The sequence below is a fragment of the Notamacropus eugenii genome, chromosome 2 (assembly GCF_028372415.1).
Source record: "Notamacropus eugenii isolate mMacEug1 chromosome 2, mMacEug1.pri_v2, whole genome shotgun sequence".
Taxonomy (NCBI): Eukaryota; Metazoa; Chordata; class Mammalia; order Diprotodontia; family Macropodidae; genus Notamacropus; species Notamacropus eugenii.
The window spans coordinates 407932610-407951967 of NC_092873.1; the positions used below are offsets into that span (position 1 = coordinate 407932610).

General features: G+C 38.2%; 1 protein-coding gene across 3 annotated transcripts in view; it reads right to left on the reverse strand.

Moving 5' to 3' along the window:
- Positions 1–19358, reverse strand: part of SMYD3 (SET and MYND domain containing 3) — a 1053751-nt gene that overhangs the window by 957272 nt on the left and 77121 nt on the right. The window contains exon 1 of one of the 3 annotated variants that reach the window (XM_072647644.1): positions 4054–4139. The exons of the other annotated variants lie outside the window; for them this stretch is intronic. Coding sequence (XP_072503745.1) covers positions 4054–4055 — 2 coding nt within the window. The 5' untranslated portion in view covers positions 4056–4139. Of the gene's footprint in view, positions 1–4053; positions 4140–19358 lie in introns of those variants that run through there. 3 annotated transcript variants of the gene reach the window in all.

The window sequence follows — 19358 nt, forward strand, 5'->3', positions numbered from 1 at the left end:
AAAAATTGGAATTCAAGATTTTGTGGAAACGAATGTCGAAATCTAAAAATAAATAAATGAAACTATTGAAAAAAGGGACACTAGTTATTATTTGTCCCTAATGACCCTGGAATAGCTTTGGTCAAATCCCTTTTTTAAGACCTGTGATTTCATTGGTTTACAAAAATCCTCAATGAGGAAATTCCCTCTTCCAATGCAGGTCAGAACCTTCTCTGTTGTTGGAAGGCTGATCTTCTCAATTCTTATCTGCAACAAATTTTTGTTTTTTCTACTAGAACAGGGAAGGGAAGGGAAGGGAAGGGAAGGGAAGGGAAGGAAGGAAGGAAGGAAGGAAGGAAGGAAGGAAGGAAGGAAGGAAGGAAGGAAGGAAGGAAGGAAGGAAGGAAGGAAGGAAGGAAGGAAGGAGTTAATGAAACTGTTTTTAAAAATACCCAGAGTAGAGCAAAAGGAAGTTCAGAAAGGGACATAAACAAGCAGGGCATTTTGTTACTATTGTATTAAATTTAAAGTACAGTTTAACAACTTTGCTAATTTTAAGAAGTTCACAGTTTACATATACAATCCTCAGGTCTATTCTTTGTACAATGAAATGTTTATTTTTGTTGATGTCCATTAAATTCAGAGTGAAAAAAATTAGTTGTATAAATGTAAAAGTACTACACTTGGATTTTTTTAAAATCAGTTGCAAATGTATGGGACAGTGAAAATGTTGCTAGAAAGTGGATCATGTGAAAAACTCCTGGGATTTTTAGTAGACTATAAGCTCAGCAATATGATGAGGCAGCCAAAAAAAGCTAAAACTTTAGTGGTAGTAATAAAAATGAACAATGCTGAACGAAGAAGGTAATAGTCCTTCTATACTCTAACCTCCTCGGCTTACATATGGTTGTGATCACAGCAAAATAGGGAGGATATTAACAACATGCAGGGGATCCAAAGGAGAGTAATTAAGAGGGTACGGGAGATTCTCCTCCACTGTTTGCCTACCACTATGGTAAGCAACTCTGGCTCACCCAGGGTAAGCAGAGAGGCCACATCTAGCCACTCAAATGACCAAGTTGGGACCCAGGAGATAACACATTGTGGCCAAGGCAAACTCTGTTCCTCGTTCTGTTCCACATATTTTTCTGTATTGATATGTGATGTAACATATGGAGCTAGATTTAACTAAGGCTCTTCTTAGGAATTGTAACTACTTTGTGAACAGACCCTCTGCTGGCCAAATAGACAAAGACCTTCTCTCTCTCCCCTACTAAAGACACCCAATGACGTCTGGCTTTTATCATTTAATTTTATGTTATTCGCAGCTACAAATTTTCTCCCATCCCCTCCCACTCACCTATCTATTGTGAAGACAAAGAAAACAAAACCCATTAGAAATATGCAGTCATACAAAACAAAATTAATTACTGCATTAGTGAAGGAGGAAGGAACGAATGAAGGAATGAAGGAAGGGAGGAAGGGAGGAAGGGAGGGAGGGAGGGAGGAGAAAGGGAGGGAGGGAGAAAGGGAAAGAGGGAGGGAGGAAGCAACGAAGGAAGGAAGGAACGAAGGAAGGAAGGGAGGGAGGGAGGGAGGGAGGAAGGAAGGAAGTCCGCTCTCTTACCTGGAGGGGGATGGCACGCTCCATCATGGCTCCTCTGGAGCTGTGGTGGTTACTATGTTGCTCAGGGTCATTATGTCCCTCAGAGCTGATAATCTTTACAATGTTGCTGTGACTGTACAAACCATTCTCTTGATTCTGCTCACTTTACTCTGCATCAGTTCACATACATCTTCCCAGGCTTTCCTTAAACCCTTCCCCTCATCATTTCTTACAGCACAATAGCATTCCATCAAGTTAATATACTATAAGTAGCTTTTCTTTTTTTAAGTTTTACAACTTCTTATTTTTATACCACAGTCATTTCCCTTTAAATGTGCACCCTGTCCATTGAACTCTGCAACAATAACAATAAAAAATAAAAACAAAGACAGCAAACCCTGTAAGTGTATGTTTTAATTTGTATTTCTTTTATAATTAATGATATTGAGCTATTATTCTTCTGAATATTATTTGTTTACACACTTTGACCATTTACATATTAGATGTAGGTACCTTGTTCCAAATATCTCCCCTCCACCTCTCTAAAAAGTGGATGTTTCCTTATATACTTTTCACACAAAGATTTTTCATCACAATTTATCAAAGTACACTTTTTTCTTATTGTTATCATTTATGTCAGAAATGTCAAACATGCATTCCACAACACTCCCAAAGTACAATCTGAATCAGATCAAAATCTATTTTCTATCTGATTTTAACATGTTGATAATAAAAAAAAAACATACACATGAGTGGTATTCTAATTCAATATATGGCCCACAGGAATCCTTATTTACAGTGCAGTGGCCCCCATTTCTTTTCGAGTTAGACACCACTGATTTATAATACTGTAGTCACCATGTATTTTGTTTGCTTCATTCTGCCTTTTTCATTCTATGTCACTTTTTATAAGTCCTCCAGTGTTTCCCTAATTTACTCATATTCATCATTTCTTGAGGTTCAATAATTTCAGCTTACATTCAGATACCACAATTTGTTTAGCCATCCCCCAAGTAATTATGTGCCCATCTTGTTTCCATTTTTTTTTCTTTTTTGCAACTGCAAAGAATGCTATGATAAATACATTATCACATTTAGGTCCTTGTTTCTTGTCACTGATGTCCTTTGGGGGTACATGCACAATAGTAGAATCAATATCAAAGATCATGAACAATTTAGTGACTTTTCTCAAATAATTTCAATTTAACTTCTAGGATGTTAAGACAAATTCTAGGATGACAGGACAAATTCACAACCACAGCAAAAACATATTAGTGTGCCTATCTTCCCACAGCCTCTCCAACATTGAGGGTTTCAATTTTGTCATTTCTGACATTTTGATGTATATGAAATGGAAGAAAATTGAGAAATTTTAATTTGCATTTCTTTTATGATTAATGATATTGAGCAATTATTCTTCTGAATATTATTTGTTCATATACTTTGACCATTTATATACTAGAGAACTGTACTTAGACTTTACGTATCTATGCTAATTCCTTATATATCTTGGATAACAGACTTTTATGAGAAATATTAAATGCAAAAATACTTCAAATATTTTTTATGTGAAAAATATTAGATTTATTCTACCTGCCTCCAAATGGCAAAACTAGGACCAGAGTTAAAACTGTGTAAGTTACAGGAACAGAGATTTCTACTCAGTGCAAACGTAATACTCTTTCAGAGCTCTCTTCCAGACAATCGGCATTAACACTTGCAGTTTGGGTCCCAGAGTGTGGCTCACTCCTAACTTTGGGGTTGTAAGGGTAATTCATAGGGGCAGAATTTATAGTACTGCTAACCAAGAACTCCCCTCCCCAAGTGTTTCCCACTGATTATCAGCCAGCAGACTCAATCAGATTTTAGCAAAGGCATTTACTAAGATGGTATAATAAGAATAGTTGATAAAAAACATCTCCCAAAAGACTACAACACAGCCTCCTATTACAAACGCAGGATCCCTGGAGAGAGTAGGCTTAAACAATAAGTATAGTAGTAAGCAAAGTAGAGCGAGAAGAACCAAGAAAACAATTTAAACAGTAACAATAACATTGTAAAGACAAACAACTTTGAAAAACTTAACTCTGATCAATGAAATGACCAATCAAGATTTTACAGGACTTACCTACTTTCTAACAGAAAGGTGAGGGACTCGGAGCACAAATCAATCTATCTATCCATTCATCTATCTGAATATATATTTATAGAACTATATAATGTATAGAAATATGTAGAATATAGAAATATGCATATGTAAGATAGACGTACATATATGCCATACATATTTAATATAATATAGACAGATAAATATACGTTTTTGGGACTTGTAATAATGATTTTGGTTTTCTTTTTTTCTCCCAATAGGGGAATAAGTAGGAAGACTCAAAAGTATATTTTTGTTAACTGAAAAAAATAAATTAAATTTTTTAAAAATAAATTTAGAGTTTAAAGGTTGTGAGACTCACATGTAGAGGTTGTATGTGGCTAAAGGATAAAGTCACAACCCGTAGTTACAGAAATCCTTTCTTGAGTCTGTAGCTGACATTCTTCTCTGGTGCAAGAGGTTACATTCCTTGAAGGTACTCGCTCCCTTTCATCTTCTGAGTCTCTTCCAAATCTAAGACTTCATGATTTTAGATTGACCCCATTTTTTTCTACTTACCAACATGCACAATGTACATGTACATGTGCAATCTACATGTACATGTACATTTTATCACTGGGAACTCCCCTTTGAATGCAAGACAATGCATAAATGAGGAAGAAAAGCAATCTCTAAGCTATGTAACATCATAGCAACTGACATTAATTATTGGCACTAGGATATTTACTCTAAAGGTAGAAGGAATTGTAAAGGTCATCAAAGTCCAAACTTCCAGCCCTCTTTACAGATGTAGAATCTTTTAAGGCCTAGAGAAATTAAGTGATTTGTCTCACATCCCATAAATAGTGAGTAACAGAGCTAGAATGTTAACCCAAGTCTTCTGACTCTAAATACAAAGTTCTTTCCAATGGATCATCTGACTTCCTCTAGGATATTTCTAGTAAATAGATACCATATTAAAACTTGGAGGAAAGGGAGAGGCAACATTTTCAAAGAAAATTGCCTATGTCCATAAAAATGCTTCCGCAAAGGCTAAACTTCATTAGGGCACAGTACAGGTCACAGCACTTTCCTGCTGATTTAGCCTGCAGGGTAAAGTAAGTGTTAATTTTCTGTTACTTTTAAGAATGTCTGAGCCTTTATCTTAATTTTAAATTATGTTAAGAGTTTCCTGGATTTAATGGGATAGGGCATAGTTGGTAATAAAGAAAATAAACCTAAAAGAAGATCCCAATAGCTATTAAGACCCACCCTTTGGCAAACTAGGGGATTAGGAATTAAATATATTCAAATGTGGAGATTTTTCAGTCATTTGTCTGTAAAAGCTAAGTATAGATAAGAACTTAATTTGCCTAGATGACCCAGAGTTAATGCCTCGAATATTTTTCACTTCTGAAATGGCCTCAGAGAATTGTCAGAGTTAGTGGACATACAAAAAAAACTAGCCTTCAAAAATTGCAATCCCTGGAAATGAAGGAATTAAATGACTCATAAAAACTGAGGCATTAGGAGACATCTGTTAACATTAAATACCTCATGAATGCACAACCAGTGAATGGTACATAGATCAAATGCTCTCTCAAGTTCTCCAATAACAGGTTCAATCTTTTACTTTGAAGCCTGAGACAGGAAGACTCATCTTCCTGAGTTCAAATCTGGCCTTAGGCATTTACTATCTGGGTGACCCTGGGCTAGTCACTTAATCCTGCTTGCCTCAACTTCCTCATCTGCAAAATGAACTGGAGAAGAGAATGGCAAACCACTCCAGTATCTTTGCCAAGAAAACCCCAAATGGGGTCATGAAGAGTCAGACAGGACTGAAAATGACTGAACAACAACAAAAATCCTTTACTAAAACTCTAATAGTTTTTTTTTTTAACTTTACCTCCCCAAGGAAGCAAGTAGAGGATTTGCCAATGAACTGACGCTAAAAATCCATGCCAAACAATGATGCCTTACTCTTTTAGTAAAAAGAGAATTATGAGATTGGGAGTTTGTCTGGTGTTGTCTGGTAAAAATCACAGGTCCACACCATGATCACAGGTCCACACCAGACTCCCTCTACCAAAGCAGGGTAGTGACAGTTCTGCAATGGGTAATCTTAGAATTGCCTAGGAGCACACAGACAATACCTGTCTTGAACTCAGATCATATCAACCACCAAGCTAACTCTCTAACCAGTACATCATGTTCTTACACAAGGATTGTGTTAGAAAATTAGTAAACTGCAGCCAGACAGCCAGGTTGGCATAGTAGTTAGAGAGACAGTTTCAAAGCCAGGAAGACCTGGGTTGAAGTGTCACCTTTCAAATATACTGCCTGGATAACCTTCGACAAGCCACTGAATGCCACTTAACTTCTCAAGAATCTGGACAACTCAATTACAGAGAAATTAACAACATAAATGGGGAAAGGGAGTTTCCTCACCTGGCAGTTCCCTATGTGAATGAAGTCATAAGCTCAGGCCTAGCCACATTCCTAATACCTGGCAACAACCCTGTGAGGGAAAAAAAAATGAGTATAATATGATTTTCACACATGAGGATTAAATAATCCTGGATTTAGAGCTTGAAGGAATTTTACAGGTTGACTAGCCAAGAGACTTCACTTTAAGTATGAGGAAAATGAGGCTGCTAGAGCTGTGATTTGCCCTTTTAATTTTCAGACTCATCACTTGGGTGATGATTTGTACCTCTTATATTAAGCTGTTAATTCTCCTTCCACATCTTACCTCTAACTCCTATCTTCTTCAATTCTTTCTTCTAAAACTCTCATTTCATTTTTGTCATTCATTAATTTTTTTCTTCACTTCTTCCAGGAATTCTAGAAGATCTTGTAGCCAAGTCACATTTTTCTTTGAGGCTTTGCAATGCAGAAGCTGTAAAGTTTTTCTCTTTTAGGTTTGTGTCTAAGGCATCTCTGGATCCATAATTGCTCCTTTTCATGAGTGACATTTTGTTTATTCATCCTTCTAACCTTATTTCTTAAGTTGGGAATCTGTGTTAGGACCAGGCTGTATGCAGTTCTAGAGAGAATGTCTAGGGCTTCTTTTATCCTGATCTGTACTCTCTGGTGGCCTGCTACTGTATTCTCTGCATAATATATATTTTGTGCTTCAAGGATCAGGGCACCAGAGACCAGGAAGCTGCAAACTTCCAGAATGCCCAAAGTGGTTTGAATTAGTCTGATGGCAACACTTCTGATCTGATCTCTGAAGCTAAGTTCACATGACAGAATTACAGGCTTCCCCTTAGTTGGAGCTCCTGAAAATGGCTTCTCACACCCTGGAAGGATCAGCATGTTCTTAGTAACTGCAGGCTCACCCTTTATCTAAGTTCCCTGTCCTAGTTACTCAGAGATAGAACCCAGCCCAGGTTTCTGGACAGAAGGATCTTAAGTTGTGGGGTAAGAGTCACAGAGCTGCAGGCTCACTTCTGCTCCTATACCCTTCCCAGTGTAAACTTTTATGTTCCATTTGACTGCTCCTTGCCATGGTATATAGCCTTTGGCCACAGCTTCAGTCCACCCAGAATCCAGGACACTGCTCCAGAGTCAGGCTTGCTTCTGCACCTCTAGACCACATTTGCATTGCATGTGGGCCTCTACTCTCCTTGCTGATATATAACCACAAATTGCAGCCTCAATCCAAAAGGATCCTCAATTCCTGAGTCTGATCAATAGTGGCCAACTCTTATTTTCTCCCTATTTGATCCATGACTACTCTTTACCCTGACATACAGCCCAGCTCCTTCTCTGTGTTGCAACACTCTATGCAAATTTTCCAGGTCAGATGCCCTACTCCTCTCTTTCAATGACTACAGGCCTTTGTCTATCTATGCAGACTTGGGAAAAATGACCCACTGTGGTATCTCCTTGGATTACCTGATCACCACTAAGTCTAATGCTCCTCTTTATTCTTTCTTGGAGCAGTTGTGGGAGAAAGTTGGGCTACAATGCTTCCTCTTACTCCCCCATCTTTGCCAGTCTCCCCAATGACTCCCAAGATCACATAGCAGTAAGCAGCAGAACAAGAATTTGGACTCAAGTCCTCTGATCCTAAGACCAGCACTTTTTCCACCATATGAATCATCTCTACTATACCAGGTTGGTACAACTGAACAAACTAAGTGTCAAAAAGGTTAAATTATTAACAAAGAACTAAGGTCATCCCTCACGCATGTGCACACACACACAAACACACATAAACCACATAACCAGGATAACTGTTATATGGCATCTTTAGTTGTATCCTAAAGGTAAAAAACTCTGGAAGCAATGTATCATTCTAAAGGGAAAAGAAATGGAAACACAACTCAGTTATACAACACATTATCCTCCTTACAGCTCTCAAAACCAAAGGAAGTTACACTATAATAAGAATAAGAATAAGAATAAACTTTGGGATGCAAGGTAGAAAATGCACTAATCTTCAGTAAATGGAACTTCTCCAGTAAAGACCCTATATAAGCTGTATGGTTTTTCTAAATTCATTCAAGCTTGCTCTTTGAGCTTGCAGTAGGAACTGTGGCTGCAAGGGGTTTTTATTTTTGAAAATTCAATTAAAACTTATCTAAGAATTAGACTGGCACCACCTGGGGATAAATAATTTGATCCTCTTTAAATTGAGGCATCTGACTATACCTCAGCATTAGATTGTAGTTTAGTCTTGCAACACTGCACTAGTCACAGGGAGCATTACATTGCTGTAAGAGCTTAAAGTAGAATTCTTTTCCAAAATAAATGTTGTACAATTTGTCGATAATGTTTTTAGAATCTTCTCTTTTTTTTTTTTTCACTTGTGTGACTGTTCCATCTCATTTTACTTTCTGGTTCATCTTCTTCCTGCCCAAGCCTAGATATCTCCCAACACTCCATCCTGTGTCTTCTCTTCTGTCTGCTCTTATACTTTTCAATAGGTTCAATCATCTTTTTGCAAATAACTTCCAAATCAATATATGCATACCCAATTTCTCCATCATTAGCTTCAGTCCTGAATCCCTGGCTTTCTGGTTATTTTTAATCATATGTTCTAACTGCTGTGTCCAAATCTGAACTCATCATCATCATCTCTAATAATGTCCCTCTTACCAGCTTCCTTTTGGACATTTCTAATCATATGTTCTAACTGCCATGTCCAAAACTGAACTCATTAACATCACCTCTAATTATGTCCCTGCTCCCAACTTCCTTCTGTCTTAGCTTCCTCATCTGTAAATTGGTGACAACAATGGTACCTAATTCACAGGTTTTTTGGGAGGATCAAATGAGATAGCACATGTAAACTACTTTATGGCTGGTACTATGTCACAGCTGATGTTCATATTCTCCTGTGCCTAGGACAGTGCCACCTCCATTGTGGATGTTTAATAAATCCTTAGTGAACTGAAATAAATCATGACCAATTTGTAGATGCTCCATTGTGTATTCCCTGCTTTTGTAATATGACAGTCTAAAAAACCTTTCCGGTGAAGCTATTTTGACACTACTCACATACAACCCTACCTAGGCCTTGACCCTGTGCCTTATACTTTTTCGACAAACCCTTCCTCATCTCAGTTTCTGACATCTTCCATACTAGACACATTTCAACTTTGATAATTAGGGCCCTCCTGAATGGGACATCAGAAAAAAGAAAGATTCTGCCCCTCCCTATAAAACATCTGGCCCTACACCACATGCTTGAGCAGGACCACCCAGGTGTTCCTGCAAGGAACTGAGAGATTGAAAGCCTGGTATAACCTGGGACCAAGGACAGGAGGGTGCCTGTAACTGGCTTTCTTTTCTTGCCATGACCAGCTTGCATTGGCTCTTTTTTTTTTTTTTGTCTTCATACTTTGTTGTTTTTTTTTTTTAATTTTTTTTTTTATTTAACTTTTGACATTTATTTTCACAAAATTTTGGGTTACAAATTTTCTCCCCTTTTATCCCCTCCCCCCCCCCAAACCCAAGCATTCTAATTGCCCCTGTGACCAATCTGCTCTCTCTTCTATCCTCCCTCTCTGCCCTTGTCTCCGTCTTCTCTTTTGTGTTGTAGGGCCAGATAGCTTTCTTTACCCCTTAACCTGTATTTCTTATTTCCTAGTGATAAGAACATTACAGTTGATCCTAACACTTTGAGTTCCAACTTCTTTACCTCCCTCCCTCTCCACCCCTTCCCCTTGGAAGGCAAGCAATTCAATATAGGCCAAATCTGTGTAGTTTTGCAAATGATTTCCACAATAGTTGTGTTGCATAGGACTAACTATATTTCCCTCCATCCTATCCTGTCCCCCATTACTTCTATTCTTTTATGATCCTTTCCCTCCCCATGAGTGTCGACCTCAAATTGCATTCTCCTCCCCATGGCCTCCCCTCTATCCTCCCCCCCACCCTACTTGTGCCCTTGTCCCCCACTCTCCTGTATTGTGAGATAGGTTTTCCTATCAAAATGAGTGTGCATTTTATTCTTTCCTTTAGTGGAATGTGATGAGAGTAGACTTCATGTTTTTCTCTCACCTCCCCTCTTTATCCCTCCACTAATAAGTCTTTTGCTTGCCTCTTTTATGAGAGATAATTTGCCCCATTCAATTTCTCCCTTTCTCCTCCCAATATTTCTCTCTCACTGCTTGATTTCATTTTTTTTTAAGATATGATCCCATCCTCTTCAATTCACTCTGTGCACTCTGTCTCTATGTATGTGTGTGTGTGTGCATGTGTGTGTGTGTACTCCCACCCAGTACCCAGATACTGAAATGATTCAAGAGTTACAAATATTGTCTTTCCATGTAGGAATGTAAACAGTTCAACTTTAGTAAGTCCCTTATGACTTCTCTTTGCTGTTCACCTTTTCATGCTTCTCTTCATTCTTGTGTCTGAAAGTCAAATTCTTTTCAGCTCTGGTCTTTTCATCAAGAAAATTTGAAAATCCTCTATTTCATTGAAAGACCATTTTTTCTCCTGAAGTATTATACTCAGTTTTGCTGGGTAGGTGATTCTTGGTTTTAGTTCTAGTTCCTTTGACTTCTGGAATATCCTATTCCATGCCCTTCGATCCCTTAATGTAGAGGCTGCTAGATCTTGTGTTATCCTGATTGTATTTCCACAATACTTGAATTGTTTCTTTCTAGCTGCTTGCAATATTTTCTCTTTCACCTGGGAATTCTGGAATTTGGCCACAATGCTCCTAGGAGTTTCTCTTTTTGGATCTCTTTCATGCGGTGTTCTGTGGATTCCTTGAATATTTATTTTGCCCTCTGGTTCTAGAATCTCAGGGCAGTTTTCCTTGATAATTACATGGAAGATGATGTCTAGGCTCTTCTTTTGATCATGGTTTTCAGGTAGTCCCAAAATTTTTACATTGTCTCTCCTGAATCTATTTTCCAGGTCAGTTGTTTTTCCAATAAGATATTTCACATTATCTTCCATTTTTCCAATCTTCTCGCTATGTTCTGTGATACCTGTCTTTCTCACAAAGTCCTTAGAGTCCATCTGTACCATTCTAGTTTTGAAAGAACTATTTTCTTCAGTGAGCTTTTGAATCTCCTTTTCCATTTGGCTAATTCTGCTTTTGAAAGCATTCTTCTCCTCATTGGCTTTTTGAACCTCTTTTGACAATTGAGTTAGGCTAGTTTTTAAGGTGTTAATTTCTTCAACATTTTTTTGGTTCTCCTTTAGCAGGGAGCTGATCTGCTTTTCATGCTTCTCTTTCATCCCTCTCATTTCTCTTCCCAGTTTTTCCTCCACCTCTCTAACTTGATTTTCAAAATTCTTTTTGAGCTCTTCCATGGCCTGAGCCCATTGGGTGGGCTGGGACACAGAATCCTTGATTTCTGTGTCTTTGCCTGATGGTAAGCATTGTTCTTCCTCATCAGAAAGGAAGGGAGGAAATGTCTGTTCTCCAAGAAAGTATCCTTCAATAGTTTTATTTCTTTTCCCTTTTCTGGGCATTCTCCCCAGCCAGTGACTTGTCCTCTGAATATTCTCCTCACTCCCACCTCGCCTCCTGGTCCTCCCAGCCAGCGTTTGGGGACTGAGATTCAAATGCTGCTTCCAGCCTTAGGGCTTTTGGCGGGGGCAGGGCTGCTATTCAGTGTGAGAATTAAGTTCAGGTGGTCAGGTCGGGGCAGGGCCGCCTCTCAGGCTCCGTTCCCTCAGGGGGTTTATGTACAGACCTTCCACAATGGATCCAGGCTCCCGCCCACTTGGGGAGCCCCTGTCTGCAGCCGCCTCTCAGCTTCTATCTCCCGGGGGGGCCCGAGCCATGGGGGCACCCCACTCCCCTCTCGACCCGCCAAAGAGACTCTCTCACCGACCCCCGTCACCTGTGGGTGGCGGGACTTGTGCCGCCGCTGGAGATCCCGTCCCTGAAGCCTGCTCGGATCTGTACCTCTCGGTGCCGCAGCCGTGGCAGGTCTGGGCTGGGCTCCGCGTCTGCAGCGCGACGGACCTTTTGTGAGAGGTTTGCAGGTCCCTCTGAGGGTGGAGGGACCCGCGTGGCCGCTGGAGATCCCGTCCCCGTAGCCCGCTCGGATCTTTTCCTCTCGGTGTCGCGGCCGCTGCAGGGCTGCACTCAGCTCCCAGTCCCGGCTCCCAGTCCCGGTGCCCAGTCCACAGCGCAAAGGACCCCCCGCGAGAGGTTTGCAGGTCTCTCCGGAACAGAAATCTCCCTCGCTCCAATATTCCGTGGCCTCTGGGTGCAGAATTCACCGTGAGTTGGTCCCCTCTAGCCGTTCTGTGGGTTGTGGGTTCGGAGCTATGTGTATGTGCGTCTTTCTACTCCGCCATCTTCACAATGTCTTGTATTGGCTCTTAAGGGCCAAATGTTGAACTTTCAGTATGAACATTCACATCTCAGGAATCAGTAAATGCTACAAACTGGGGCTTGATGTATTGTTTTGTTGATTAGCTCAACTTAAGAAATGGATGGAAAAAATCTTAATGCAAACTAAACTTAAAAGTTCATCCTGAGCATATTATCTCTCCCTCCTTCACCTCTGCCAGAAAACTGGTTGTTAAACATTTACCAAGACAAAAAAATTGGAAAATGAAGGGATTCCCATCAACTGGGGAATGACTGAACAAGCTATGGTATATGAATGTAATGAAATACTATTGTGCTATAAGAAATGATTAACAGGAGGATTTCAGAAAAACCAAGAAAGAATTAAAGGAACCGATGCAAAGTGAAATGAGCAAAAGCAGGAGAACATTATACACAGGAACAGCAATATTGTATGATCAACTCTGAATAACTTAGCTCTTCTCAGCACTGCAATGACCCAGGACAATTCCAAAAGACTCATAATGGAAAATGCTACCCACATTCAGAGAAAGAACTGATGGACTCTGAATACAGACTGAAGCATAATATTTTCATTTTCTTTATTTTTTCATGTTTTTTCCTTTTGGTCTGTTTCTTTTTTCACAACATGACTACTATGGAAATGTGTTTTATATGATTACACACACACACACACACACACACACACACATATATATATATATTACCCATATCAAATTGCTTACAATTTTAGGAAGAGGGAAAGACAGGGAGAAAATTTGGAACTCAAATTTATTCTAAAAATGAATATTAAAAAGTATTTTTCATATAATTGGAAAAAATAAAATATTATTTTTTTTAATTACCAGAACACCACCCCATATTTCCAAAACTCTTGAGAAACTCAGTAGTATCTCTGTTTCTCTCAGTGAATATGATCCATATATATCATTGCCCTCTCTTTCCCCTACCCCCCTCCCTCATGCCTTTGTGTATTTCAAGCAAAGTTACAATCCTTCATTTGTAAGAGTTAAAACATGCCAAATAAATGCCTACTGCTCTTAGCACTTATTGATTAGTCTACTTGTTTCTGTAGAAACCTCAAAGTTCCCCCAAAAGCAATGACAACAAATTGGTATATGCATGGATGGTAACAGATGACCTCTGAGATCCTTTGCAACTTACATTCTATGAAATCAAAGCCTCAGTGCATACCATCCTACCTAATAAGTCTCACTGATATTGTAAAAACAAGAAATTAAGTTCTAATTCACGTCATTGTGGGAAACAGCTATGCTGTATAGATGATAGAAAACTGGCCTCAAAATCAGGAAGACCTGAGTTCTAGTCCAGCCTCTGACAAAGACTAGTTGTATCATCCTTGGCAAATCATTGAACCTCGGGTGAGTGCTCCAGGCAAGCTCTGTCAGATTTGAATTTGCAAAAGGGGTACAGACTGGCCAAAATGGATAGTTTCCCACATCAGTGTAATTACATGTCCAGTCCCTCCTCTTAGCGCTAATTTCATTAGAAGAGAATTTTCCATGTTGGCCCAAAGATAGCCTTTGTGGCTCCATCGCTGACAAATTTCATGAGTTTATTCAAATTCAGTCCCTTTTCTCACACATTTTTTCAGAAATCAGATTTAATTGGAGGGTAGGGGGGCAGAGGATGCAGGGATTTCTGGGAGAAACTGGGCAATTGAATAGCATAATAAGAACATTTCATTACAATTTTCCTGTCCCATTATCTTTAAATTGAATAACAAAAAAGCAGTTAGGAAAAAGAACACTTGAAATAACAAAGCCACAGGGCTGACTGTTACTGGTGTTACCACTGAAATGCCTGGTCACAAGTTCTGAGAGAAGCAGTTTGGATCTCTAGCTTTAAATTCATTTAATACTCATCCAATTTGCACAGGTGAATATAGCACTAAGATATTATTTAAATTCTACACACAGATTTACCTATGGAAGTTTCTCCTCACAAATAATCCTAAAAATTGGATAAGAAAATACAGCATATTAGAGTTAGTTTTATCAGTTTTTTATGATTAATTCCTCACTACAAGGAATGTTCCAGTTTCCAATATTTCCTTATCAAAGGTGGTATTTTTACAGAGGTACCCATATAGCAAGTGTCATTAGGTCACACACAGAGATTATAAATCATGAAGGATTAGCTGACTCCTTTCCTAAGTAGCCAATTATATACTGAATTTTCTTTTCCCCCTCTTATATTTCCTCCTCTTACGAATGTAGTGACCATTCCCTGCTAAGGTTGTTAACTTCTACTTGTCTCACTGCTATTACTTTAAGGAATAATTTTTGTTTCTTTGTAAAACCTCAGTGTTATCACAAGATAGCATGATAATTTCTTCTTATTTCAAAAAATCACATTCTAGATTTTAAATCAGAGGAAGTAGGTTGGAATCCGACTTGTGTCTGCAACTTACTCTCTGCTTGACATGGGATAAGTGACTAAATCTCACAGGCCTTGGTCTCTTCCTTTGTAAAATAAAGTTAGTGGAAATTATTTCCAAGACACTCTCCCACTCTAAATCATATGACCCCTATGATCTCATTCAAATGATACAAAGGCAATTTTCATAGAGCAATTACTATTTTTTTAATTCTTTATGCCTTACAAAAATGAAACCTTCAGTTGTTTGGTTATAAATGTTGGAAAGCAAGGAAGACCCCTGAACGAAACATCAATCTAGTGAGTCAGAAACCTATTTCAATAAAAAACTTTTTTTTAAAAGATGTGGAGTAGGGGTTGGGGGAAAAAAACTTAGTTTTCACCAAGCAATGGCTTAGGTGAAAAGTAGAAGGATTAGGACCTAGAAGATATGAAAAGAAAAAGGTCATGGTTGGCAAAGAAAAAAAGAGGAAGCTGACCTAAAGGAAAGAGGACTTTCAAATCCAGCCACTTTGAAAAAGATTAATCTTCTGACCAGCCAATGGATTGGCTAAAGGTTACAGAGAAGCCAAGGACAGAAATGCCAGTGTCAAGAGACACCATTAAGCAGTTATTGTATGAAACTTTTTAATTCACTGAGTTTGCAGTGAAAGTTGTTATTCTTGAATATTCTTACTTGATAATTATGCAACTAATTTTTATAATAAAGCTATTTTTATTAACTCATAAAGGCTTGGTTAGGCTGCCTACCTTGGTTACACAGAAGGTGTGGCTGTAGTGACACCTGGTGGCAGCCTCTGATCATTTCCAGGTGGCAAGAAATTATGAAATTTGCTTCATAGAATATTTTTTTTCAAATCCCAATTTAATACCACATCTAGAGTCATCTGTGCAGTACACACCAAAATCCATAACCAGCAGCACATTCCCCTGACACAGTTCTACTGGTTTTTATGTGATGATTTCCTTAAAAATCTCATTATTAAATAAGACTTTGCTTAATAGATGCTTATTGATTAATTAATAATGAAGCACAACATGAAAAATAAATAATAATGCATCTGAATACTGGAGTCACCTGTCAAGGAAACTCCATAGGAGAGTCAAATTTTTCCAATTCCAATTCCCAGATTATGGCCAGTACCACATTCTGCTAAACTCCTTGATGGCAGATTCCAGATGACGTTCATTTTTTTTTAATCTTTTGCAACAGCTGGCATGGTACTTTGTAAATAGTAGCAAGGAGTGGCAAATATATGTTTTCTGATTAATGAAGCTGTCCAACGATGCACTAACATTCAGCAAACAAAGCTAAATTGCATACCTAAGCAGATGATGACACCGTGTATGACATGATACAATATTGATGTCAGACCAAATGTAGAAAATTCTCCAGTTGGAGATGATACAACAATCTACTAAGGATGGATATTGGAACAAGGGGATCACATATTTGGAACTGGAAGAAGACTTGTAAGTCAGTTAGCTTAACTGTCTCATTTAATAGATGAGGAACTGAAGCGGAGGTGGAGGTTATTAGAAACAGAGCCAAAATTTGAAACCTGGGTCCTCAGAACTCCAGAGTCAGTATTCTTTCCATTGGACCAAGTTGCCCTTAACCAAAAACAGCAAAATGTTTGAGGCCATTCAGATTCATTTGAATATTTTGGCTCTTCCTTCAGATAAGTAAATAACCCTGATCCAACCAGAAAACCCAGAAACAGCTAAATTTTTGAAAGCTTGAATATCTTACAAAGGATTTCTAACATATATCTTTTGTTATTTTGTTATCTAGAAAGGAACCTCCCGTTTGTCAAGAATAGGGTTCTTTCAAGTGCCCTCGCATGACAGCTGATTTTAAGACCCATTGAAAAGACCCCTGTGCTTACAACACAACTTGGATAGAGATCTAGACCCATTCCTTTTTTTTCCTAAAAACATGTTTATCATTACTCTAAAATAAAAGTTATCATTGTTAATAATGATAGTAGATAAAGCCCATTAAAGTTTATAAGGCATTGTATATACATTCTCTCCTTCGATCCTCAAAACACTGTGGGGCTGGTACAACAGTTGTGACTATTAGCCCTAGTTTACAGATGAGGAAGCTGAAGCTGTGAGGATGAAAAAAATGCCCATGTTCACATAGCTAGTAAAGGTGGGAAGCAGGATTCCAAACAAGGTCTCTCCTGCTTTCATGCTTCTCTAATGAAGGGAGAAAAAAATCAGCAGGTGGCTGAGAAAATTCTGAAATCATTTATTTTAAATTAGCTCAGAATCTGAGAAAAGGAAAAAGTGTTATTTTATGACTCATAGTGGTTAACTGCAATACTGGATAAAATGTGATACTGAAATAAATTTCAGATATATAGTACATAACCAATCCTCACCACCAAAATCAAATGAATTGCTGGTTTGTGTCAGCTCACTAAAATAAAGAATTAGTGAAAGGGGTGGGTCCATAAGGGCTATGTTGGATGAGTTCCAAACGTCTCATGGTAACACCCCTCTCTAGAGATGAGAAACCAAAATCAGTTTGAATAATTCAAACAAGCCAGGATAGATTGGATTTGACTTTTCAGCTTCATCATTTTTCTCTTTTTGGTATACACTACATGCAGATTCAGTTGCAAAAGAAGGTGAGACCCAGACTGATAAAAAATGATGTGAATGTACCATACATAAGAGAGTAAAAATACAAGTAAAACAAAAATACAAGTAAGTAGCTGTGTTTTAACCCCACTCCCTCACTCACACAATTTTCAGTTCTCTTTTCTAGATTGCCTTTCCCTATTACCCATGTTAGCTCTTTGAGGGCAGTCATAGTCTGTTTTTTTGCTTATATTTGTATCCCCAGAGTTTAGCACAGCGCTTGACACAGTGCTTTACAAATAGTGCTTCCTTTCTTTAACCTTTTCTTCCTTCCTTCCTTCTCTCCTTCCTTCCTTTCACATACCACTCTTAATGCAACCTAATATCACATTAGCTTTTCTGGCTGCTACATCATACTTGCTGACTCATATTGAGCTTGTTATCCATTAGGACCCCCAGATCTTTTTTCTAAACAGCTACATTCCATCTTTTCCTCCTCTGTCTTATACTTTGAGAAGCTGATGTCATCTGTAAATTTGATGAGCATGGTAGCTATGCTTTTAGGAGAGTCATTAAGAAAAATGTTAAATAGCACAAGGTCAAGAACAGATCAGATCACTAGGACACTCCATGACCACTCTGACATTGAACAAGTAACAACCATGATGGCGGTCTGGTCATCTAACCAGTTCTTCATCCACCGTCTGACTATATCTAACCCATATTTCTACATCTTCTCTACAATAATAGATAATGCTATGTCATAAGTTTGACCAAACCCCAAGTAAACTCCATCCATTGCAATCCCCTCATTTACTACTTTATTAATCTTGTCAACAAAAGGAAATGAGGTTTATCTCTAGCATTACCTGTTGTGGATGAAGCCATGCTGGCTCTCTGTATTTAATGCTTCTCATTCTAGCAGTTCACCAATGATTCACTGTAGAATTTTCCCCAGGAATCACTGTCAAACTCACTAGCTTGTATTTATAAGTCTGTTCTCTTCCCTTTTTTGAGAACAGGGACATTTGCCTTTCTCCAGTTCTGTGATAGGTACCTCTGTAGTTTTCCATTATCTTTTCATTATCCCTGACGGTGGTTCAGCAATCTGCCAGTTCTTTTGGGATCCAAGAATACAGTTCATCTGGGCCTGGTGACTTGAATTCATCAGACACTCTCTATCTCCTTACTTATCTTAGGAATCAATTCTTATTAGATATTTTTGTGCTGTTATCTACAGTGTAAATGTTGTTTTCCTTTGCAGAGAAAACCATAACAAAATAAAAATTAAGCAGCCATGCCTATTCTCTGCTATCAGTGATCATTTCCCATCTACGCCAAGCCTAAGTTCCATCCCCTATTTGACTCTTTTTCTCTCAATTAATTTTTTAAAAACAAACAAAAATATTGTGTTATCCTTAGCATCTTTCCTTGCCAGCCTCAGCTCATTCTGAAATGTAGTAGTCTTGAAGCTATTTTTACACAACTATGCCATGCTCATTTTCTGCTACCTGGACTTGCTTCCATCTTCTGTACATGTATGTTACATATACATATATGCAATATATACATATTATATATAAATATATGTGTGTATACGTATATGATACATAATATATATGTGTGTGTATATGTATATATATATGTACATATATATATAGTCTCAAAACATTCATGCAAAACTACAGTTTAACAATTCCTTACTATAGTGTCATCAGGAACAATGAAAGTAAGAAACACAGAAAAGCAATAATAAATGACAGTACTTATAACATGTTTTAATGTTTGCAAAGCCCTTTATTTCAATTCTCTCATTCAGTCCTCACAACAATCCTATAAAGTGAATGCAGTGCATTATCTCCATTCTATAAATGAGAAAATTGAGAGTGAAAGAG